General features: G+C 40.5%; 1 protein-coding gene across 1 annotated transcript; it reads left to right on the top strand.

Moving 5' to 3' along the window:
- The first annotated feature begins 1972 nt into the window (after nucleotides 1–1972).
- Nucleotides 1973–21203, top strand: LOC121530130. The gene is made up of 4 exons (XM_041818501.1): nucleotides 1973–2147; nucleotides 9955–10272; nucleotides 19994–20025; nucleotides 20293–21203. Exons 1-4 carry the CDS (start codon nucleotides 1973–1975, stop codon nucleotides 20914–20916), a joined length of 1149 nt encoding a protein of 382 aa, XP_041674435.1. The 3' UTR covers nucleotides 20917–21203.
- The last annotated feature ends 1019 nt before the right edge of the window (nucleotides 21204–22222 follow it).

Here is a 22222-nt window from a genome sequence, read left to right as displayed (position 1 = left end):
TGGTACTACTATCCGGCCACACCCACCCATACGCCCACAAGGCTCAAAAGACGGTTTTCGGATTTTCTAGAAAAGCTGATATCTCGGTAACTATAAGAGATAGAAAGTTCGGATTAAGCATGTAGGTTTCTATGATGCTCGCAATTCGAACTGTTTTCTTCCGATCAAGCCGCGCCCACTCTAACGCCCACAAAACCCGAAATACCAAAAATGCAAAAATCTCGTCCTGTTCGCTTTATTATGCCCATTGAAAGAGATAATAAAGAAAATGTTTATTCCCACCTCTAGAGGTTATCGTAGCTCAGGAAATCCATCCATTTCGAAATCCATTAAATCCAAAATTGGTCTTTTTGCATCCAATATAGCTTTGAACAAATTCATTGCAGTATCTGACCAACTGAATTTGAGAACCGAAGTAACACTCCAGCTTTGGTTTCTCCTATCGTGTCTGCGCTTCTGATCCGCGAGCAAGTCCGCAAGGAAGAAACTAGAGAGGGAATTTTAGGATTTACAATAATACCTTTTACGTCCATCAAAGTTTATCCTATAACACTCCAGCTTCGGTTCCTCCTATCGTGTTTGCTCTTCAGTTGCAAGCAAGTCCGTATATTGAAGAAGAAAGTAGAAAGGGAATTTTACTAGTAATCCCAGATCCCCGCAACTGAAGAAAATACAGCCTAATACAACTACTGTTATTCTTCCTATAAACGGTGTGACTCTCAGCTAGTGGATTAGGTAGAATAAGGCTAGTATTATCTTCATTGAACAACTTTCCGCGATCTATTTACAGCAATTTACATTAACAACCCTAGTCTAACTCTAGCCGAGAAACTGTTCCACATAAATTCCAATACAACCTTTAAGGTAGTTGCAAAGCACCATCCAAGGGTGCGTGACAGCGTTAGAGGACTCGATATTGAAAATTATGATTGTCTTCTCGTCTACCTGATCTCTTCAAAGCTTCCAAAGCTGACGCTTTTCTTATGAGAATAGTCCTTAGATAAGAAATGATTACGACAAGGCTAGAGCTCAATATTTTCCGGAGCTCCATCTGACCTTAGAGATGACCTGCGTCCTCCAACCAGGTCTCAGTCACGAGCATGAAATGACAGAGTTTCGTCTCGACACATCCAGTCCTATAAGTTTTAGGTAGAGTTTAATTCGAAAGGATGCGATTTGTGTTCCAAAGAAGATCGTCCTCATCAAATTCGATTGCAACTTTCCTTGACATGCGTTTATTAAGACTTCCATTTTAAAGACTTCCACTTTAAGAATAGAGGTTAGTAGCCTTGCTATTGACGCGAATCCATTTCCGAAAATTCTCTATAAAATGACCAAGCCAAGGAACAACCTGAGACTGAATACATTTTGGAGTTCAGTATCTTCCAGTATTGCCCTAACCTTTTCTGGCTCTGTTTTGATTGTTGACATACCTCGTGTGGCGTATGTACTACGTGGTCAGTAGCTTTTTCGGAATGAATAGTACGTCATAAACGTGAACATATTACCTTTCCCCGATAGATTCACATAGCACATCGTCCTTTGATCGACCTTTGGGAAAAGCTTCCTCCATTTTTTAGCCCAAACGGTCAGCTAAGCCACTGTCATTCTCAATCGCACTAAGGACTGCAACAGCCGCTCTTTCGTAGTCTTTATCTTTGTTTGCATCGGCAGATTGCTTCTCGTTGTTTACGTTGTCTTTGACGTATCATTCTTTCTAAAGACTTTGGTCTTTTTGAGTTCTTTGAGAACAGGAACTGTGTAATGTTCCCCTGTACTAACCGAAAGTTTGTCTGCTGTCTAGATTGAGAAGATAAAGGGGGTCCATGGATTCTGGAGCCTGATTTGACATGAAAGGCTCCATCAAGTACTCCTCTTTCCGAAAAGAATCATTGCTTAGATTCCTGATTTCCCTGATTTTTTGTCTTTGCCGTGGTCGGCCCCATAATTAAAGCTTTTACTCGTGGACTAAATGAGTTTTTGGGACCTTATAAAGACTCCTAGTCCCAAGGGCAATTTCGTAAAGCTGTACAATAAGAGCAACGATGAGGTGGGCATTGGAGGCTGGGAGCTGCAGCGTTTGACCATCGTTCTGTTAAAATTGAACCGTGCTGCCGTACTTAAGACAGCTGTTGGCACAACAAGGCGTGCGTTGTCAAGGTTGTGTCTGCTGCCCCCAAGTAATTTGTTGAAGGGCCAGCCTTCAACGTGGGGAGAATTTTGGGCCAAGCAGCCAAAGACAAAGACGGATAAGCAGCGGCGGGTTTATCAGCAGTTTCCAGTTTTGTTTTGGTTATCTCAGTTTCGCATGCGCTTAACTGTTACTTTGTAGCGCATGCACTTTTGGGACCTTTTTTGGAGAACAGCTGAAGCTTGAAGCTTTTCTTGTTAAGCTATACTTCTTGCATCCGGCGTGGTCTTGTTGCCAAGTTGATTTGGTTTTAATTTGTACTCGGAATAAAAATTTGGAAATTGAACTGTTCCGGCTCATTTTATTTTAAAGCAATTAAAAACTCTTAGTTGCTCAACATACCATAAGCTTCAAAATCTAAAAATTTATAAACTTGAATTGTTACCAGCCCGATTTTAAGTTCGCTTTTGCTTTTAAATATTTTACCAGAGCTCCGATGCGCTGTTGAAATGAACACGTTTATGCTTTTGATTCTATTTTAAAACAAGAGGAAACGCTATTGTCGAGTGCCGCGATACCCGTTACTGTTTTACACAATTTTAAAATATTCATTTTGCTTGTGGAAATTCCGTCTGTCCGTCCGTCCGTCTGTCCGTCCGTCTGTCCGTCCGTCTGTCCGTATGAACGCTGAGATCTCAGGAACTATAAGAGATACAAAGTTAAGATTAACCATGAAGATTCTTAAAATCCCTACGCAGCGCAAGTTTATTACATACTGTCACGCCCACTCTAACGCCCACAAATCGCGAAAAACAAAAATGCAACAATCTCGATAACTATAAGAGCTACAAAATTTTTCTTAGGAAAGTTGCATCCGGCAACGCCCACTCTAACGCCCACAAACAGCGGAAAACTGTGGCGTCTATAATATTATTATGATGGCCTTCGTTTGACCTTGTATAACTTATTTCTGTTAGTATCTATCGATTTACCACGATTTTTCAAATCGGACCATTATTATAGGCCTCACATGGACAGTGACGACACCATCAGTTAATAAACATGCTTTTTTGACAAAAGGTGGCGGCATGTCCATTTCCACTAACAAAATTAATATTTTAAAATTTTTTAAACAGTAACTGGTATCTTATTGTCGCAGCACTCGACTCTAGCGTTTCCTCCTGTTTTGTTTCATTTTACAGCCATTCCAATTTTGTCGTTATTTAACGAAATGGGTATAACCTTTGTGATCGCTTTATTATGCCAATTGTAAAAGAAAAATAAATAATACCACTATACCAAATAAATACCACTAGCGGTTCTCGTAGCTCAGGAAATCCATCCTTTTCGAAATCAATTATACCTTCTATCTCCATCAAAGTCACGCGTTCTATGAAGAGCTGTGAACTAATTCATTGCAGTATCTGACCGACTGAGCGAGTTTAAGGACAGAAGTAATACTCCAGCTTCGGTTCCTCCTATCGTGTCTGCGTTTCAGATCCCCGCAACTGCGGAAGAGAAAGCGGCCGGGTACAACTACTGCTATTCCCCTTATAAACGGTACAACTCTAAGCTAGTGGCTTAGGAAAACCAAGGGTGACACTCAGCACAAGTGGTTGGCCCTATTCCGAATTATATTTTGTCACACCACATAAAGGGATTTCCGGGAACGGGCACACTGCCCGTTTCTGGGAAGAGTCACTTTTGCGGTGGATCTCACACAGGTAAGATCAGCCCTCTCTCGCAGTTGGGCACCCTCACCAGCACTAGTCACTTTTTTGGTTTGATTTAGTATAGGGCTAAATCTAATACATTCGACCTCGGTCATACCGAGGGAGCACTGCCATCGGCCACTCGCCGATGCTTGCACGCAGTAGATCCACTGGATCACTGCCAATACTCTCGCAACAGCCTCAACAGGCTTTGCATTTCTCACGCGTCGGACCCAAAGGGCCTCGCGTCATCTCTCGCAAGAGTCCCACCGGGCCTTGCATCTCTTACGCATCGGACCCCACGGCCACGCGTCATCTTTGTTGGGTAGGATTTAGCTGGGGCTAAATCTAATACATTCGGCCTCGGCGTACCGAGGAAGCACTGCCATCGGCCACCCGCCGACGCTCGCCGCAGCAGGTCCACTGGATCACTGCCGGCATCTCTCGCAAGAGACCCACAGGGGCTTTGCATCTCTTACGCGTCGGACCCCAAGGGCCTCGCGTGATCTCTCGCAAGAGACCCACAGGGGCTTTGCATCTCGCGTCATCTCTCGCAAGAGCCCCTCAGGGGCTTTGCACCGCTCACACGTCGGACCCAAAGGGCCTCGTGTTATCTCTCGCAAGAGTCCCACAGGGGCTTTGCATATTTTACATGGCGCCCGAACAGGTTGAAGTGGTTGCAGGAAGAAGGACACCAAGAGAGTAATGTCGAGCTGGGTATACCAGGCTACAAAAGCAGAGCTGGTAGAATACGCGAGTGAATTTGGCGTAGACCCAAGCGGAGGATCAAGGGAACTAAGACAGAGATTGGCGATATACACAAAGAGCACGGATCACACAGAGGAAGTCAGGACAAGATTTCTGGAGGTATCAAATAAGTACAAGAAAATGGAAATAACGGGTGGAAAGAGTCCAGGTCGAGCCGGACAGCAAAAGGACGGCCACTAAAGAGGAAGCACGGAGCACTGGAGACAGGAGGAAAGTGGAAACTCTAGACAGAGTGAGATGGGGAATACGGTACCTAAGGACATCCAACCCACTGTAGTTCCTAGGCAAGATAGAGGAATCGACCATAGGATATGGCATAAACAAGGATGCATTGGTACAGACGATGCCATTTATCTTGGAAGGCGCCGCAGAAGACTGGTGGAATACGACGCCAAGTCGGGTAAGGACATGGGAAGAGCTGAGAAGGGAACTCCTAGAGTATTTCTTACCGCCAAGGTATCAGGAGCAACTGGAGTGAAAATCGGACAACTACGACAGAAGGGGGGAGAACCGAATGCCGAAGACAGTACGCCGGCAGAAGGGTCTATCGCAAGAGTCCCACAGGGGCTTTGAATCTTTTACGCGTCGGACCCCAAAGGGCCTCGTGTCATCTCACGCAAGAGACCCACAAGGGCTTTGCCTTTCTTACGCGTCGGACCCGTTGGGCCTCGCGTCATCATCTCACCCGAGACCCACTGGGTTTCCATTCACTCTTTCTCATACCGAACCCCAGATCTCTCTTCTTTTTACATTCACACTCGCTCGCGTGACTGGTCCTCGGGCCTACACACGTTCCATCATTTCTTCTTTCCCTTTCTTAGCTAGCGGATCACCAAGACGGCCTGGCCCTGTCCCCACGCGGCATCCCCACGGCCCACGACGGAGCATCGAACCCCCGGCTACCCCCTTCGGAAGCTCTCTCTCCCAGGCCCGCAGAACATCCACGGCAACGACCAACCGATCCCTGTGAATTAACTCTTTACCCATAGATATGAAATAAATAACTAAGATCTGTTCTATTCTTAACTAAACAAGCTGCGTCTTACTCTGGGTGGAATCTTCTTTGCAGCAACCACGCCTGATATCAAATTAAATGTTGGAACGAACTGCTGGTATCCGGTGAACGGTCCCAGCCACCCCAGAGCAGGACCGTTACACAATCTCAGTCTAACTCCGGTCAAGAAGATGTTCCACATAAACACCAAGACGACCTTTAAGGGAGTTGCAGAGCACCATCCAAGTGTGCCTGACAGCATTAGAGCGCCGTATGACATTGCAGGCAATAGATAACCTGCGTCCTAGAAGTCAGACTTAGTCACGAGCATCAAATGACAGAGTTTCGCCTCGACATTACCAGTCCTATGAGTCCTAGGTAGAGTTTAATTCAAAAGGATGCGATTTGTGTTCCAAAGACGATGTTCCTAGTCAAATTCGATTGCAACTTTCCTTAACATGCGTTTACTAACGGTGCCATTTTCCACTTTAAGAATAGAGGTTAGTATCCTTGCTATTAACGCGAAACCATTTCCTGGCCAAGCCAAGGAACGACCTGAGACTGAATTCTTTTTTGGTTCAGTATATTCCAGTATTCCCATAACCTTTTTTGGGTCGGTTTTGGTTCCTTTTGCTATCACTATAAAGCCCAAAAACTCGACTCGAACAAAAAACATAGTACATCATCATCGTAAACATAATACATTTCCCCGATATGTTCGAGTAGCACATCGTTGATCGACCTATGGAAAGTGCTTCCTGAGTTTTCTAGCCCAAATAGCAAACGGTAAGACTCGTATTTTCCCCCGCCTTATGTAAAAAGAGGTTTTCCTGGTTTTGAGTCTAGTATAGTCAAGTATTTTTGACTTCCGCATGCTCGCTGGAATTATAAGAATTGATAGCTCAGCAGTCGTTTTTTCATGTTAACTTCGAAATCGTATTCTTAATTTTCAACAACACAGACTGGTCTGTTGAAGGTTTACCTAGAAGGACAGATAAAAAATGTCGTTGGAGTAGCTGAGTCACTACCATCCTCAATTGCACTAAGGACGTCAACAGCCGCGCTTCGTAATCTTTTATCTTTGTTTGCATTGGCAGATTGCTTAACTACCCAAAAGTTTGTCTGCTGTCTAGATTAAGAAGATAAAGGGTGTCCATCGGTTCTGGGTCCTGAGTTAAGTTGCAAAAGCTCTATCCAGTACTTCTCTTTCAGCAAAGAATCAATGTTTAGATTCCTGTTTTCCCGGATTATTTTCTTTTCCGTGATCGGCCCTATAATTGAAGCATTTACTTGTAGAGTAAATCAAAATCCATTTTACTATACGAGTAAATGCTTTAAGTAAATATTAAAAAGTATGTAACAGATACAAGGAAGCTCTTGTGACCTTTTAAAGACCCCTATTTGCGACCACTGGCCAAGTCGTTTAGCCATGTCCGTCTGTCCGTATGAACGCTGAGATCTCCGGAACTATAAAAGATACAAAGATGACGATCAAATCACGAAAAACGGAAATCGCTGAAATCTCAGGAACTATTAGAGCTAGAAAATGGGTCACACCAACTCGTACGACCACCAAGCTCAAACGACGATTTTCGATTTTTGTTGAAACGCTTATATCTTGGTAACTAAAGGTTACAAAGTTTGTTGATTTCGAAATTTTAGCCGTCATTCTCAATATTAAACTGAACATTTCCGATAACTTCCCGTAATTTCGCAGCTTTTCGCATAAATTTTAAATATACTGTCGTGAATCTCCTTTTGGAATAAAAATAAAAATTATTTAAAAAAAACCTAAAAAAAATTAATTAATTTATAATTAAAGTAGTTAACTGACAAATAAAACTGTCAACTATCACAAAAAAGGAACACAAAACGCAGAGACACAAAAACCGACACAGGGGCTCCGCAGCAAAATGTGACCTTGAAAAATTAAGTCGTGTTAGCTTATTAACGATTACTTATACATTTCGAACATTCCGCACCTAACTTTAAAAAATCCTAAATCTCTGTTAAAGATAAATAAATAATCATAATGGGAAATCGTGTAGAAACACAACTTAAGCTTTAGGTAAATGTTCGATCGACTGCCGAACTTGTTTTATGTTCTCCGGGCGCAGTACAATAATATGAAGTCAGCTTTAGAAAAATGGTTATAAATTTATTCTCAGAAAAGCGACGCCTAGTGTGTGTCGCCAATCGAAAGTACTTTAGTAAGAGTAGTAGCTTCAGCCACTGTACGATTTCGACTTAGCAGAAATTCGTTCGCTTCTGATAGCTACTTTGACCTAAATAAATAGGTAACTGATTTCTTGGTCTGTGCACATCTGCATGTGATAAACGGGTCATAAACCATATGCATCTAGCCGACGGACGTGTCTTGATGACAGGACAATTAGAATGTCATTCGGAATTACAAAAAGGATTCCGTCGACAGGAAGACTAAACTAGCCTACTACAGAGAACGTTTATTAACGTTAGAATCCCTGTGGGATAAATTTAACTCCGGAGATAATGAAATAAATAATTTCCTCAAAGGAGTCACGCTAGAACACAATTATTTTAATAATGAACTCTTTAAAAAAATGAAGCAACTGGTTAAGGATTATAAGACAGAATTCAACAATAAGTTGTCTCTTTTGGAAGCGGATGTTACATGCATCGCATCCACAGCAGAGGACATCGAAATAGAATCGATGTTCAGAGAACAGAGAGTGTTGCTTGACAGCTTAGAGCGCATCATGAATAAAATGACAGAAGAAACGAAACAAAATTTCACACTCGTCATTACACAATACTGGAATGATATTCATATCCAATTTTTTAAAAAATTTAAGGACCCGAAGGAACTTGGATATGACGACAGCAGATACATGGCAGCAGAAGATGCAGTATTAAATGTACAAACCGAAATGTATGTGAAAAAGGAGACAATAAATAGTTCTCCACCAAGAGCTGTTCAAAATGCATTACATTTTCCAAAGGTAGCCATACCCAAATTTGATGGGGATTACTTAAAATAGCAACAGTTGCATTATATTTTCAGAAAAATAATTATCGAATCAACGTTACCCACTATACAAAAAATGTGGTACTTCAAGACTAACGTTAATGGAGAGGCAGAGAGCCTAATTCGCCATTTATCACTAACGGAGGCAAATTATTCAACTGCGTGGAAAACACTTGAAGAACGCTTCAACAATAAAAGAGTATTAAGTAATACCATAATTCAAAAATTATTGCATCATTCAATGATAACAAATGATTCCAAAACAATAAAATCGTGGCATGATAATGTGACAGACAAATGGGATCCACTTCTACTCTGTCTTCTAACAAAAAAGCTTGATCGACAAAACCACTTGTTGTATGAACAATCCGTTCAAAATACAAGGAAAATTCAACCTATAAACGAATTTTTAAACTTTCTTGAACAAAGGTTTTTCACGTTTGAAGCCATTGGATCAGAAAAAGGACGAAAACAAAATACATGTGCATCAGTTGGAGCTGAGACACAATATAACTTTTTCCTTTGTATGAAACCAAATCACAGCAAATTTAAATGCAATGAGTTTTTAAAGAAACCCCCAGCAGAACGTCTTAACTGGGTTAAAAAACAAAAATTATGTGTTAAATGTCTAAGCCAAAATCACCCGTCAAAGACCTGCACAAAACTAGATTGCTTTAAATGCAACAAAAAGCACAATACATTGTTGCATTTGGAAACATAACCGGACTTCTCGGATAGTATCACGGCCGCATCTGCGAGTGGAAAGCAATCCAGCTATATTCTCCTGGCGACCGCCCGTTCAAGATATTATTCAGAATTCAGAGCCCTGATTGACTCTGGATCCCAAATTAATGCCATTTCCGAAAGAGCAAATAAAATGCTCTCACTGAAAACCACAAATTCGATGCTGAAAATAAATGGCATTGGCGGAACATCTCAGACTTCCGAGGCAAGGATCAACGTTCAGCTAAACTCAACACAAGGCGATTTTAGTTCACGGCTTGAAGCAACGGTTTTGCCTCACATAGTCGTTGATCAACCAACGTATACAATTTTAACTGATAATTGGAAAATACCAAAAAATATAATATTGGCTGACCCTCAATTTGGAAAGCCTGTAAAAATTGATATTCTTCTTGGAGCCGAGCATTTCTTCAATATAATGCGAGCCGAGTGCATGAGCTTAATGAATGGGGAATACAGAATACCAAACATCGATGGATTGTAGCTGGGAAAATTTCGGAGAGAGCACCTACATCATCAGTATGTGCTGTACTTACGGAAGGAGAAAAGGTTGATGAGCAACTCGATAAATTCTGGGAATTGGATAATTTTCAACCAGAGTCAAAATGCTATTCACCAATGGAGAAACAGTGTGAAGATCACTTCATTCAGAACGTTCAGAAGGCTCAGGACTCTAGACTGATTGTTAAGTTACCCTTTTTGGAGCATACTTCAGCGCTGGGGGAGAGTCGTGACATTGCCACGAGACGGTTTCTATCATTGGAGAAACGATTGCAAAAGGATCAGGCAATAAAACAAGGATACATAGAGTTTATGAAGGAGTATGAAGCTCGTGGGCATATGAAGGAAGTACCTCATATACATCTCCCGAAGTCCCACAACTTTATACCGCATCATTGTGTTCTCAAACCCGATAGTAAGACAACAAAATTAATAGTTGTATTTGACGCATCTGCAGTGACATCTTCCGGGAAATCTTTGAACGATTTAATGCACAAAGGTCCTACGGTGCACAACAGTTTAATGTCAATATTGCTTCGATTTAGAATGCATAAATATGTATTCACTGCTGACATTAAAAAAATTTACAGACAGATTTGGATAAATCCAAGTGATCAACAATATCAACTGATCGTCTGGAGAAATGATACGGCGGAAAGGCTTAAGTTTTATCGTTTGAAAACCGTCACTTATGACACTAAGTCTGCACCATATCTGGCGACGAAATGCTTGTATTTAGCAAGCAAGGTAATCCAGAAAATCTTATAGGATCGTCTGCTCTTAAAAATGATTTTTATGTCGACGACTGTATCACCGGAGCTGATACAATATCAGAGGCACTTCAAATTCAAAAGGAACTTAATCACATACTATTAAGTCCCGGATTTAAATTCAGAAAATGGTGCGCAAATAGTAACCATCTTTTTCAAGGACTGGATAAGAAAGATATCAATTTCTACAGTACAATTTGAAGATGCTGTTTATGAGGACTGCAGCATTAAAACCTTGAGAATCACTTGGAACCCTACGATTGACAAACTCTTTGGAAAAACACAAACGGTGAACACAGACAAAATAACAAGATGCACTGTGGTTTCAGAAGTATTCAAAATATTCGATCCTCTCGGACTATTTTCTCCAGTAGTTATAAAGGCCAAAAAATTCATGCAAGGCTTAACAAAGGAGAAATTTGAATATAATGAAGAATTGCCAACGCAATTACAATCGGAATGAAAGCAATTCCGGGAAGATTTAAAAATGTTAAATGACATGAGATTCCAGGAAACCCCAGAAATTTTTGTAGCTACCACGCAAAATCCGAATTGGATTAATAGTATAAATCACAGAAATTCATTCGATAAATTACTTGAATAGTAGCCTACATTATGTGTTTCAAAAGAAAATCTTCAGACACAACGAGAATGGTGAAATTTGAAGAGTTGGAACAATCTCAAAGGATAGTTCTCCGTTTAATTCAGCACAATAATTTTTGCGCTGAAATCAAAGAATTAAGGAAATTTTAAAATGTGTTAAATGCACCAGAGCTGAACCAAAGTTATAGGACAAATAATGGGACAGTTACCACCCTTAAGAGTCACACAAGCTCGACCGTTTCTTAATTCTGGAGTTGACTATTGTGGACCATTTAAGATTCACTATAAAATTCGTGGAAAGGAACCACATACTGCCTACATAGCAATCTTTTCTTGCTTTGTGCCAAGGCAGTGCATTTGGAATTAGTCAGCGATTTAACCACAGAAGCATGCTTGGCAGCACTTCGTCGATTCATACGCTTTACACTACGATAACGCTACGAATTTTGTTGGAGCAAGGAATAAGCTTCAAGAATTGGAAGAAGCTATCTTCTCAGAAAAGGCCAAGAAGTCTATAGTGGAGACATGCAATAATAAAGGAGTCAACTTTAAGTTTATCCCACCAAGAGCACCGCATTTTGGAGGACTTTGGGAAGCGGCGGTAAAATCGGCCAAACATTTATTGCTAAAGAATGTTTCTACAGCGGATCTGACCTATGAAGAATTAGAAACTGTGACAGTGGAAATAGAAGCTATCATGAATTCAAGACCATTGGTTCCGATATCGAGCGATCCAAATGATGTGACGGCACTTACCCCTGGTCACTTTCTAATTGAAGAACCATTAACCGCACAAGCAGATAGTAAGCCATCTCAGCAACCACAATCATTGGGATAGAGATGGCAAGCCGTCTCCAAGTTAAAGCATGCGTTTTGGACTCAATGGTCAACTGATTATCTGCAACAACTTCAGCATCGTCAGAAATGGAGAAGATCCTCGGCAAACGTAAAGGAAGGAGCATTAGTGTTGATAAGGGAAGACAATACTCCAGTTTTGCAATGGCTATGGGACGAATAATTAGGACAATTCATGGCAAGGATAATTTTGTCAGAGTTGTAGAAGTCAAAACGAGTAAAGGAATATTTAAACGAGATATACCGTAGAGGAAGATGAGAATACACCTGATGAGAGGCAGGCGAATAGGCCGAAGAAATCAACAATGCCTTCACTAACAATGGCGTTAATAGGTATGTTTCTTATATTACCTTTAGTAGCAGCACAATCAATTACTCAATTGCTCAATTTGCATCGAAACCTGGAATATTCTTTGAAATGATTGGAAAGAGTCAACTTGCGAAAACGGATTGGGCTTTAATTGTTTACTATAATTTGCAACCCTACTGGAAGGCCATGAGTACCTTTTCTATGGGCACAACAAAAATTGGTCACTTGTGCAAGCAGTTTCCAGAAACTGAGCTATGTACCGGCATGTATGACCATTTTAAACACATCGAGGAGGATCTTCAAGCTGAAAACATGCTGATAGCAAGATCACGTCAGCCAAGAGCGCCGTTGGACATTGTCGGAAATATTGCCAGACTCTACCTACGCTGATAAAATGGTGCAAACGATAACAAAGGTTAAGGCGAATGAGAAGCATTTGCTTCCTTTGTTAAACATAAATTGATTGACTCTATAATTAATGTCATTAAAAGGAATTCCAAGCGTTTAAAAGGGATAGAGAATTATATCGCAGAAACAACTGGTACTGAAAGTAGATTTAATAAATTTTCATGGTACATAAGACTTGCGACTCAACTTTCTCTATTAGCCTCCAGTTTGCAAAGAATGCTAACCGAGATAATAAACGTTTTAACAGATATTCGGCAGAACGCAATAAGGCCAATGATGCTGTCACCAAGGCAATTAAAGGATCAGTTAAATCAGATACGAAATCATTTGAAGCCTAGACAAATGCTTATAGTCTCACTTGATAATATATAATATACAAGTACATTAAGCTTAGCAAGAAAAGCTCTGAGCTATGTAGCTGTTACGTGGACAAGAGACATGGCGGGGGAGACACCTACAAATACGCGACGAGCTAGTGTGCAGTAGTTCCACACAGCTCCCAAAAGCGCATGCGTTACAAATACCAGCAAAGTTTATGCGAAACTGGAATGCTGATAAACCCGCCTCTGCTCATCCGCCTTTAACGTCTTTTGGACTATTCATCCCTGTCTTTGGCTGCTTGGCCCAACAATTTTTAAATAAAAGTTTTATTAAGTTTTTCGATGTTAACACACGTTTTAATAAATAAGCAACAATGGGCAGTAAGAAACTTGAAGCGCTAAGAAATAAACGAACGCAGCAATATTTAGAAGAGTTTTTTTTTAATTTTTTCGAATTAGAGTGTTGTACTAGCAAATTTTATATGCTACAACAAACAAGAAATGTTCTCTTCTGAAACTAGCTGTGAAATGCAGATGTCTCATAATAAAACTGATTCTTCTTGCAGATTAATAAAGGCAGAAAGACCGTTAGTCTGGATAAGGACACATGCCAAAAATCACTGGATTTTTACAACAAGATCCACACTAACATTATCTGCAGTGTGTTTAGACGGAACCTCCAATATAAATTTAAAGGGTTCAGGATTAATGGTTGCAAAACCTGGATGAACCATTCGAAATTCCTTAATGACAATTACAAGTCAAGACATATTGGAAACCATATTACGTACTTCGTATGCTCGCTTTGGAGAAGGAAAACTCACGGAGAATTTAATACATAATTCAACAAAATCTACCTCTACAAGTGTGATGGAAGACCCGAACCTTAAATACAAGGAGTTGTATCAACGAGAAGCTCAACTCTTTCCTCCCAATAGTTTTAAATTACCACATAATCTTAAAAATATATAACATCATCATATTGCTATTTATATTGCATTAATTTTTATAAAAATTATTGTTGTAATTCATTTTATGAAGAAATGGCGAAAACATAGATATACCCTTCAGCTGAATCAAATGCCGACCACACCTGAAACTAGAGACGGCTCTTCGGTCTTAGTACTTCACGATCAGCATTAACGATTGTTGAACATTAGTTCAACGGCCGGGAGTATGTACGATTTCGACTTAGCAGGAATTCGTTCGCTTCTGATAGCTACTAAATAATAAATAAATAGGTAGCTGATATCTTGGTCTGTGCACATCTGCATGTGATAAACGGGTCATAAACCATATGCATCCAGCCGACGGATGTGTCTTCACACCATTTGGTAGATGTAATTGCTTATTTAGGATATTTTCCTGTAATCTGTTAATAAACCAAGTTGTCCATTTGTATCTAGACTAGACCTAAGTAAATATTCTTGTAACCCGAAATCATGTATACAAACCCGGATCCATGCTCAATAAAATCAGTACGAAAAGAATTCTTGACGTATTCACTTCTCCGCAGCCCAATTGGTTCTATACTTATTGCGGCGACTATTGCCACTGGTTCTGTACTTGAGGCACGCAAAAAAACTTTCCAGCAAACCCGATTTCGGTAGATATCCTGCAGCAACGTTATGCAACACTATATAGTATTTGCAACGCGTAAGCTCTAGCATCAGAGTTGCCATACAGTTTGATTGTTTCAACTAAATATTTTTTTTTTTATTTACTTTGCTATTTATTTTATTGAATCTTCTCCCTTTGGAGACTAACAATAAGTGTATCAAATCGTAAACCTAATTACTCTAACTAACTGTCATATGACTGATATTGTGCTATAGGGGGCCCGAAAGTTATTGCTGGCTGTGCAGGTCGTTGCTTTGTAGACGGGATCGGCTGAAAACCAGGCTTCTTCCGAGGCGATTGGGGTGCATAGAGAGTTTTTCATTGTAGGACGCTTTTTGTTTGTCTATTTCATCTTTTACGGTAAGAATTCCTAGGTCCCTGTAGATGTTTAGATTGCGAATATACCATGGTGCCCCAGTGATAATTCGGAGGGTTTTTGACTGGACGCGCTTTATAATGTCTATATTCGTTCTGCTGGCGTTCCCCCATAGCTGGGCTTGAGGGTAGAGTTGTAGAGCAAGACCTTGTATTCCAGAGGCAGGGGTGAACGGGCATTAAGAATCCAGTGGAGGCTGTTGGCTTTCAGTTTTAGGTGTTCTTTTTGCTTTGGATGTGTCTTCTCCAGGTTAGTCGTCTGTCAAGGTGGACGCCGAGGTACGTTACGTCGTTAACTTGGGGAATCTGCGTGTTATTCAATGATAGTGGAGGGCAAGTTTGCCTGTTGATGGTAAACGTTGTGTGTTTACATTTTTTATCATTTATTTTAATCCGCTAATCAGATAGCCACCTCTCTACTACGAGGAGGTGATTTGCTAGCTGTGTGGTGGCTCTGCCTGGGCACCCCGAGCGACTTAGAATCGCGGTGTCGTCAGCGAAAGTAGATGTTGTTAGCTGCTCATTCGTGGGAATATCCGATGTGTATAGGAGGAACAGAGTAGGCCCTATCGCGTTTCCTCGCGGGACTCCAGCTTTGATAATGTAGTCGCCGGATGTTGCTGTGTTGCACCTTACTGCGAAGGTTCTGTTGTATAAATACGACTCAAGAAGTTTATGAGTGTATTCAAGCAAGTGTGTTTTAATTTTGTGCATGAGACCATCTAGGCATACTCGATCAAAGGCTTGACATACGTCGAGGAATATTGCGCTGCAGTATTCTCGATGCTCAAAGGCTGTGCGAATTTCTGATGTTATTCTGTTTACTTGTTCAATTGTTCCATGGTTTTGACGGAAGCCAAATTGATGAGCAGGGAAAACTTTGTGTGCTTCTAGATATGGTATTATGCAGGTTAGAAGACATTTTTCGAACAACTTAGACAAACACGATAATAGGCTGGTTGGTCTGTAGGATGACGAAATTGTACGGTCTTTTCCGGGCTTCGGTATCATAATGACAATAGATTTTTTCCATTGTTTTGGATAGTAGCCGAGTGTCATGATCCCATTGAAGAGCTTACAAATAACCTCAACGGCAGAGTTTGGAAGTTCGGTTATCATTTTTGGGGTTATTTGGTCACCGCCAGGGGCCTTTTTCTGTTTCAGTTCCCCAATGACTTTCGCGATCTCCTTCGGCTGAAACAATGGTAGCAAGAAAATAGATTCAAATTCGATTTGTGGTAGTACAAATGAACCAGTGGCAGGGTTCGGCTGGAAGACGTTTCTGAGATGTAAAGCAAAAGTTTCGGCTCTATTCGCGTCGCTGCGTACCCAGCTGCCAGATGAATTTTTTATCGGCGTGACTGTTTCGATAGGGGAGCTCAGATTTTAATGAGCCCTCCACAGGGGATGTTTTGTACTGGTTGGCGAACGTTTTTTTAAGGACATGGGAAGAGCTGAGAAGGGAACTCCTAGAGTACTTCTTACCGCCAAGGTATCAGGAGCAACTGGAGTGAAAATCGGACAACTACGACAGAAGGAGGGAGAACCGAATGCCGAAGACAGTACGCCGGCAGAAGGGTCTATCGCAAGAGTCCCACAGGGGCTTTAAATCTTTTACGCGTCGGACCCCAAAGGGCCTCGTGTCATCTCACGCAAGAGACCCACAGGGGCTTTGCCTTTCTTACGCGTCGGACCCGTTGGGCCTCGCGTCATCATCTCACCCGAGACCCACTGGGTTTCCATTCACTCTTTCTCATACCGAACCCCAGATCTCTTTTCTTTTTACATTCACACTCGCTCGCGTGACTGGTCCTCGGGCCTACACACGTTCCATCATTTCTTCTTTCCCTTTCTTAGCTAGCGGATCACCAAGACGGCCTGGCCCTGTCCCCACGCGGCATCCCCACGGCCCACGACGGAGCATCGAACCCCCGGCTACCCCCTTCGGAAGCTCTCTCTCCCAGGCCCGCAGAACATCCACGGCAACGACCAACCGATCCCTGTGAATTAACTCTTTACCCATAGATATGAAATAAATAACTAAGATCTGTTCTATTCTTAACTAAACAAGCTGCGTCTTACTCTGGGTGGAATCTTCTTTGCAGCAACCACGCCTGATATCAAATTAAATGTTGGAACGAACTGCTGGTATCCGGTGAACGGTCCCAGCCACCCCAGAGCAGGACCGTTACACAATCTCAGTCTAACTCCGGTCAAGAAGATGTTCCACATAAACACCAAGACGACCTTTAAGGGAGTTGCAGAGCACCATCCAAGTGTGCCTGACAGCATTAGAGCGCCGTATGACATTGCAGGCAATAGATAACCTGCGTCCTAGAAGTCAGACTTAGTCACGAGCATCAAATGACAGAGTTTCGCCTCGACATTACCAGTCCTATGAGTCCTAGGTAGAGTTTAATTCAAAAGGATGCGATTTGTGTTCCAAAGACGATGTTCCTAGTCAAATTCGATTGCAACTTTCCTTAAAATGCGTTTACTAACGGTGCCATTTTCCACTTTAAGAATAGAGGTTAGTATCCTTGCTATTAACGCGAAACCATTTCCTGGCCAAGCCAAGGAACGACCTGAGACTGAATTCTTTTTTGGTTCAGTATATTCCAGTATTCCCATAACCTTTTTTGGGTCGGTTTTGGTTCCTTTTGCTATCACTATAAAGCCCAAAAACTCGACTCGAACAAAAAACATAGTACATCATCATCGTAAACATAATACATTTCCCCGATATGTTCGAGTAGCACATCGTTGATCGACCTATGGAAAGTGCTTCCTGAGTTTTCTAGCCCAAATAGCAAACGGTAAGACTCGTATTTTCCCCGCCTTATGTAAAAAGAGGTTTTCCTGGTTTTGAGTCTAGTATAGTCAAGTATTTTGACTTCCGCATGCTCGCTGGAATTATAAGAATTGATAGCTCAGCAGTCGTTTTTTCATGTTAACTTCGAAATCGTATTCTTAATTTTCAACAACACAGACTGGTCTGTTGAAGGTTTACCTAGAAGGACAGATAAAAAATGTCGTTGGAGTAGCTGAGTCACTACCATCCGCAATTGCACTAAGGACGTCAACAGCCGCGCTTCGTAATCTTTATCTTTGTTTGCATTGGCAGATTGCTTAACTACCCAAAAGTTTGTCTGCTGTCTAGATTAAGAAGATAAAGGGTGTCCATCGGTTCTGGGTCCTGAGTTAAGTTGCAAAGCTCTATCCAGTACTTCTCTTTCAGCAAAGAATCAATGTTTAGATTCCTGTTTTCCCGGATTATTTTCTTTTCCGTGATCGGCCCTATAATTGAAGCATTTACTTGTAGAGTAAATCAAAATCCATTTTACTATACGAGTAAATGCTTTAAGTAAATATTAAAAAGTATGTAACAGATACAAGGAAGCTCTTGTGACCTTTTAAAGACCCCTATTTGCGACCACTGGCCAAGTCGTTTAGCCATGTCCGTCTGTCCGTATGAACGCTGAGATCTCCGGAACTATAAAAGATACAAAGATGACGATCAAATCACGAAAAACGGAAATCGCTGAAATCTCAGGAACTATTAGAGCTAGAAAATGGGTCACACCAACTCGTACGACCACCAAGCTCAAACGACGATTTTCGATTTTTGTTGAAACGCTTATATCTTGGTAACTAAAGGTTACAAAGTTTGTTGATTTCGAAATTTTAGCCGTCATTCTCAATATTAAACTGAACATTTCCGATAACTTCCCGTAATTTCGCAGCTTTTCGCATAAATTTTAAATATACTGTCGTGAATCTCCTTTTGGAATAAAAATAAAAATTATTTAAAAAAAAACCTAAAAAAAATTAATTAATTTATAATTAAAGTAGTTAACTGACAAATAAAACTGTCAACTATCACAAAAAAGGAACACAAACGCAGAGAGACAAAAACCGACACAGGGGCTCCGCAGCAAAATGTGACCTTGAAAAATTAAGTCGTGTTAGCTTATTAACGATTACTTATACATTTCGAACATTCCGCACCTAACTTTAAAAATCCTAAATCTCTGTTAAAGATAAATAAATAATCATAATGGGAAATCGTGTAGAAACACAACTTAAGCTTTAGGTAAATGTTCGATCGACTGCCGAACTTGTTTTATGTTCTCCGGGCGCAGTACAATAATATGAAGTCAGCTTTAGAAAAATGGTTATAAATTTATTCTCAGAAAAGCGACGCCTAGTGTGTGTCGCCAATCGAAAGTACTTTAGTAAGAGTAGTAGCTTCAGCCACTGTACGATTTCGACTTAGCAGAAATTCGTTCGCTTCTGATAGCTACTTTGACCTAAATAAATAGGTAACTGATTTCTTGGTCTGTGCACATCTGCATGTGATAAACGGGTCATAAACCATATGCATCTAGCCGACGGACGTGTCTTCACACCATTTGGTAGATGTAATTGCTTATTTAGGATATTTTCCTGTAATCTATTAATAAACCATGTTGTCCATTTGTATCTAGACTAGACCTAAGTAAATATTCTTGTAACCCCAAATCGTATATATAAGTCCGGATTCATGCTCAATAAAATCAGTACGAAAAGAATTCTTGACGTATTCACTTCTTCGCAGCCCAATTGATTCTGTACTTATTGCGGCGACTATTGCCTCTGGTTCTGTACTTGAGGCACGCAAAAAAAACTTTTCAGTAAACCCGATTTCGGTAGAAATTCTACATTTGGTGACCCCCGACTTTGAACCGCAACAATTGTTCAAATTGGGACTCCAATTTGAACCTGCATCATCGATCATAGTTTGATCAACCAAATGTCAATTTGGTAAAAAATTTGAACCGCATATATCGGTCCAATATAATATCCATTTGATCCGACTTCACGACGTCAATTCAGTCTTCAACGGTCAACAAGGCGACCAAAAGACGGTAAGTTCAACTACTTCCGGTCTGCGATCAACTTGGCGATCAAACACTGTGAGGATTTAAGTTGAAAAGGACAGTTCTGATCAACCAGGCGATTTGAACCAGGTAAACTGCTGTTTCACTGATCGATCTGTTCAAAGCCAATTTACATATATATATCCAACGGTGTGAGGCGAGGCACATCATTACAAAATACCTCTTAATCGGGCTATATAAAAAAGGTAAAAATGGCACAGAACAATATTCTTCAGTTGATGACAGGACAATTAGAATGTCATTCGGAATTACAAAAAGGATTCCGTCGACAGGAAGACTAAACTAGCCTACTACAGAGAACGTTTATTAACGTTAGAATCCCTGTGGGATAAATTTAACTCCGGAGATAATGAAATAAATAATTTCCTCAAAGGAGTCACGCTAGAACACAATTATTTTAATAATGAACTCTTTAAAAAAATGAAGCAACTGGTTAAGGATTATAAGACAGAATTCAACAATAAGTTGTCTCTTTTGGAAGCGGATGTTACATGCATCGCATCCACAGCAGAGGACATCGAAATAGAATCGATGTTCAGAGAACAGAGAGTGTTGCTTGACAGCTTAGAGCGCATCATGAATAAAATGACAGAAGAAACGAAACAAAATTTCACACTCGTCATTACACAATACTGGAATGATATTCATATCCAAATTTTTAAAAAATTTAAGGACCCGAAGGAACTTGGATATGACGACAGCAGATACATGGCAGCAGAAGATGCAGTATTAAATGTACAAACCGAAATGTATGTGAAAAAGGAGACAATAAATAGTTCTCCACCAAGAGCTGTTCAAAATGCATTACATTTTCCAAAGGTAGCCATACCCAAATTTGATGGGGATTACTTAAAATAGCAACAGTTGCATTATATTTTCAGAAAAATAATTATCGAATCAACGTTACCCACTATACAAAAAATGTGGTACTTCAAGACTAACGTTAATGGAGAGGCAGAGAGCCTAATTCGCCATTTATCACTAACGGAGGCAAATTATTCAACTGCGTGGAAAACACTTGAAGAACGCTTCAACAATAAAAGAGTATTAAGTAATACCATAATTCAAAAATTATTGCATGATTCAATGATAACAAATGATTCCAAAACAATAAAATCGTGGCATGATAATGTGACAGACAAATGGGATCCACTTCTACTCTGTCTTCTAACAAAAAAGCTTGATCGACAAAACCACTTGTTGTATGAACAATCCGTTCAAAAATACAAGGAAAATTCAACCTATAAACGAATTTTTAAACTTTCTTGAACAAAGGTTTTTCACGTTTGAAGCCATTGGATCAGAAAAAGGACGAAAACAAAATACATGTGCATCAGTTGGAGCTGAGACACAATATAACTTTTTCCTTTGTATGAAACCAAATCACAGCAAATTTAAATGCAATGAGTTTTTAAAGAAACCCCCAGCAGAACGTCTTAACTGGGTTAAAAAACAAAAATTATGTGTTAAATGTCTAAGCCAAAATCACCCGTCAAAGACCTGCACAAAACGAGATTGCTTTAAATGCAACAAAAAGCACAATACATTGTTGCATTTGGAAACATAACCGGACCTCTCGGATAGTATCACGGCCGCATCTGCGAGTGGAAAGCAATCCAGCTATATTCTCCTGGCGACCGCCCGTTCAAGATATTATTCAGAATTCAGAGCCCTGCTTGACTCTGGATCCCAAATTAATGCCATTTCCGAAAGAGCAAATAAAATGCTCTCACTGAAAACCACAAATTCGATGCTGAAAATAAATGGCATTGGCGGAACATCTCAGACTTCCGAGGCAAGGATCAACGTTCAGCTAAACTCAACACAAGGCGATTTTAGTTCACGGCTTGAAGCAACGGTTTTGCCTCACATAGTCGTTGATCAACCAACGTATACAATTTTAACTGATAATTGGAAAATACCAAAAAATATAATATTGGCTGACCCTCAATTTGGAAAGCCTGTAAAAATTGATATTCTTCTTGGAGCCGAGCATTTCTTCAATATAATGCGAGCCGAGTGCATGAGCTTAAAGAATGGGGAATACAGAATACCAAACATCGATGGATTGTAGCTGGGAAAATTTCGGAGAGAGCACCTACATCATCAGTATGTGCTGTACTTACGGAAGGAGAAAAGGTTGATGAGCAACTCGCTAAATTCT

Source organism: Drosophila eugracilis, unplaced genomic scaffold (genome assembly GCF_018153835.1).
Source record: "Drosophila eugracilis isolate 14026-0451.02 unplaced genomic scaffold, ASM1815383v1 contig_228, whole genome shotgun sequence".
In the NCBI taxonomy this organism is placed as follows: Eukaryota; Metazoa; Arthropoda; class Insecta; order Diptera; family Drosophilidae; genus Drosophila; species Drosophila eugracilis.
This window is presented reverse-complemented; position numbering and strand designations above follow the sequence as displayed.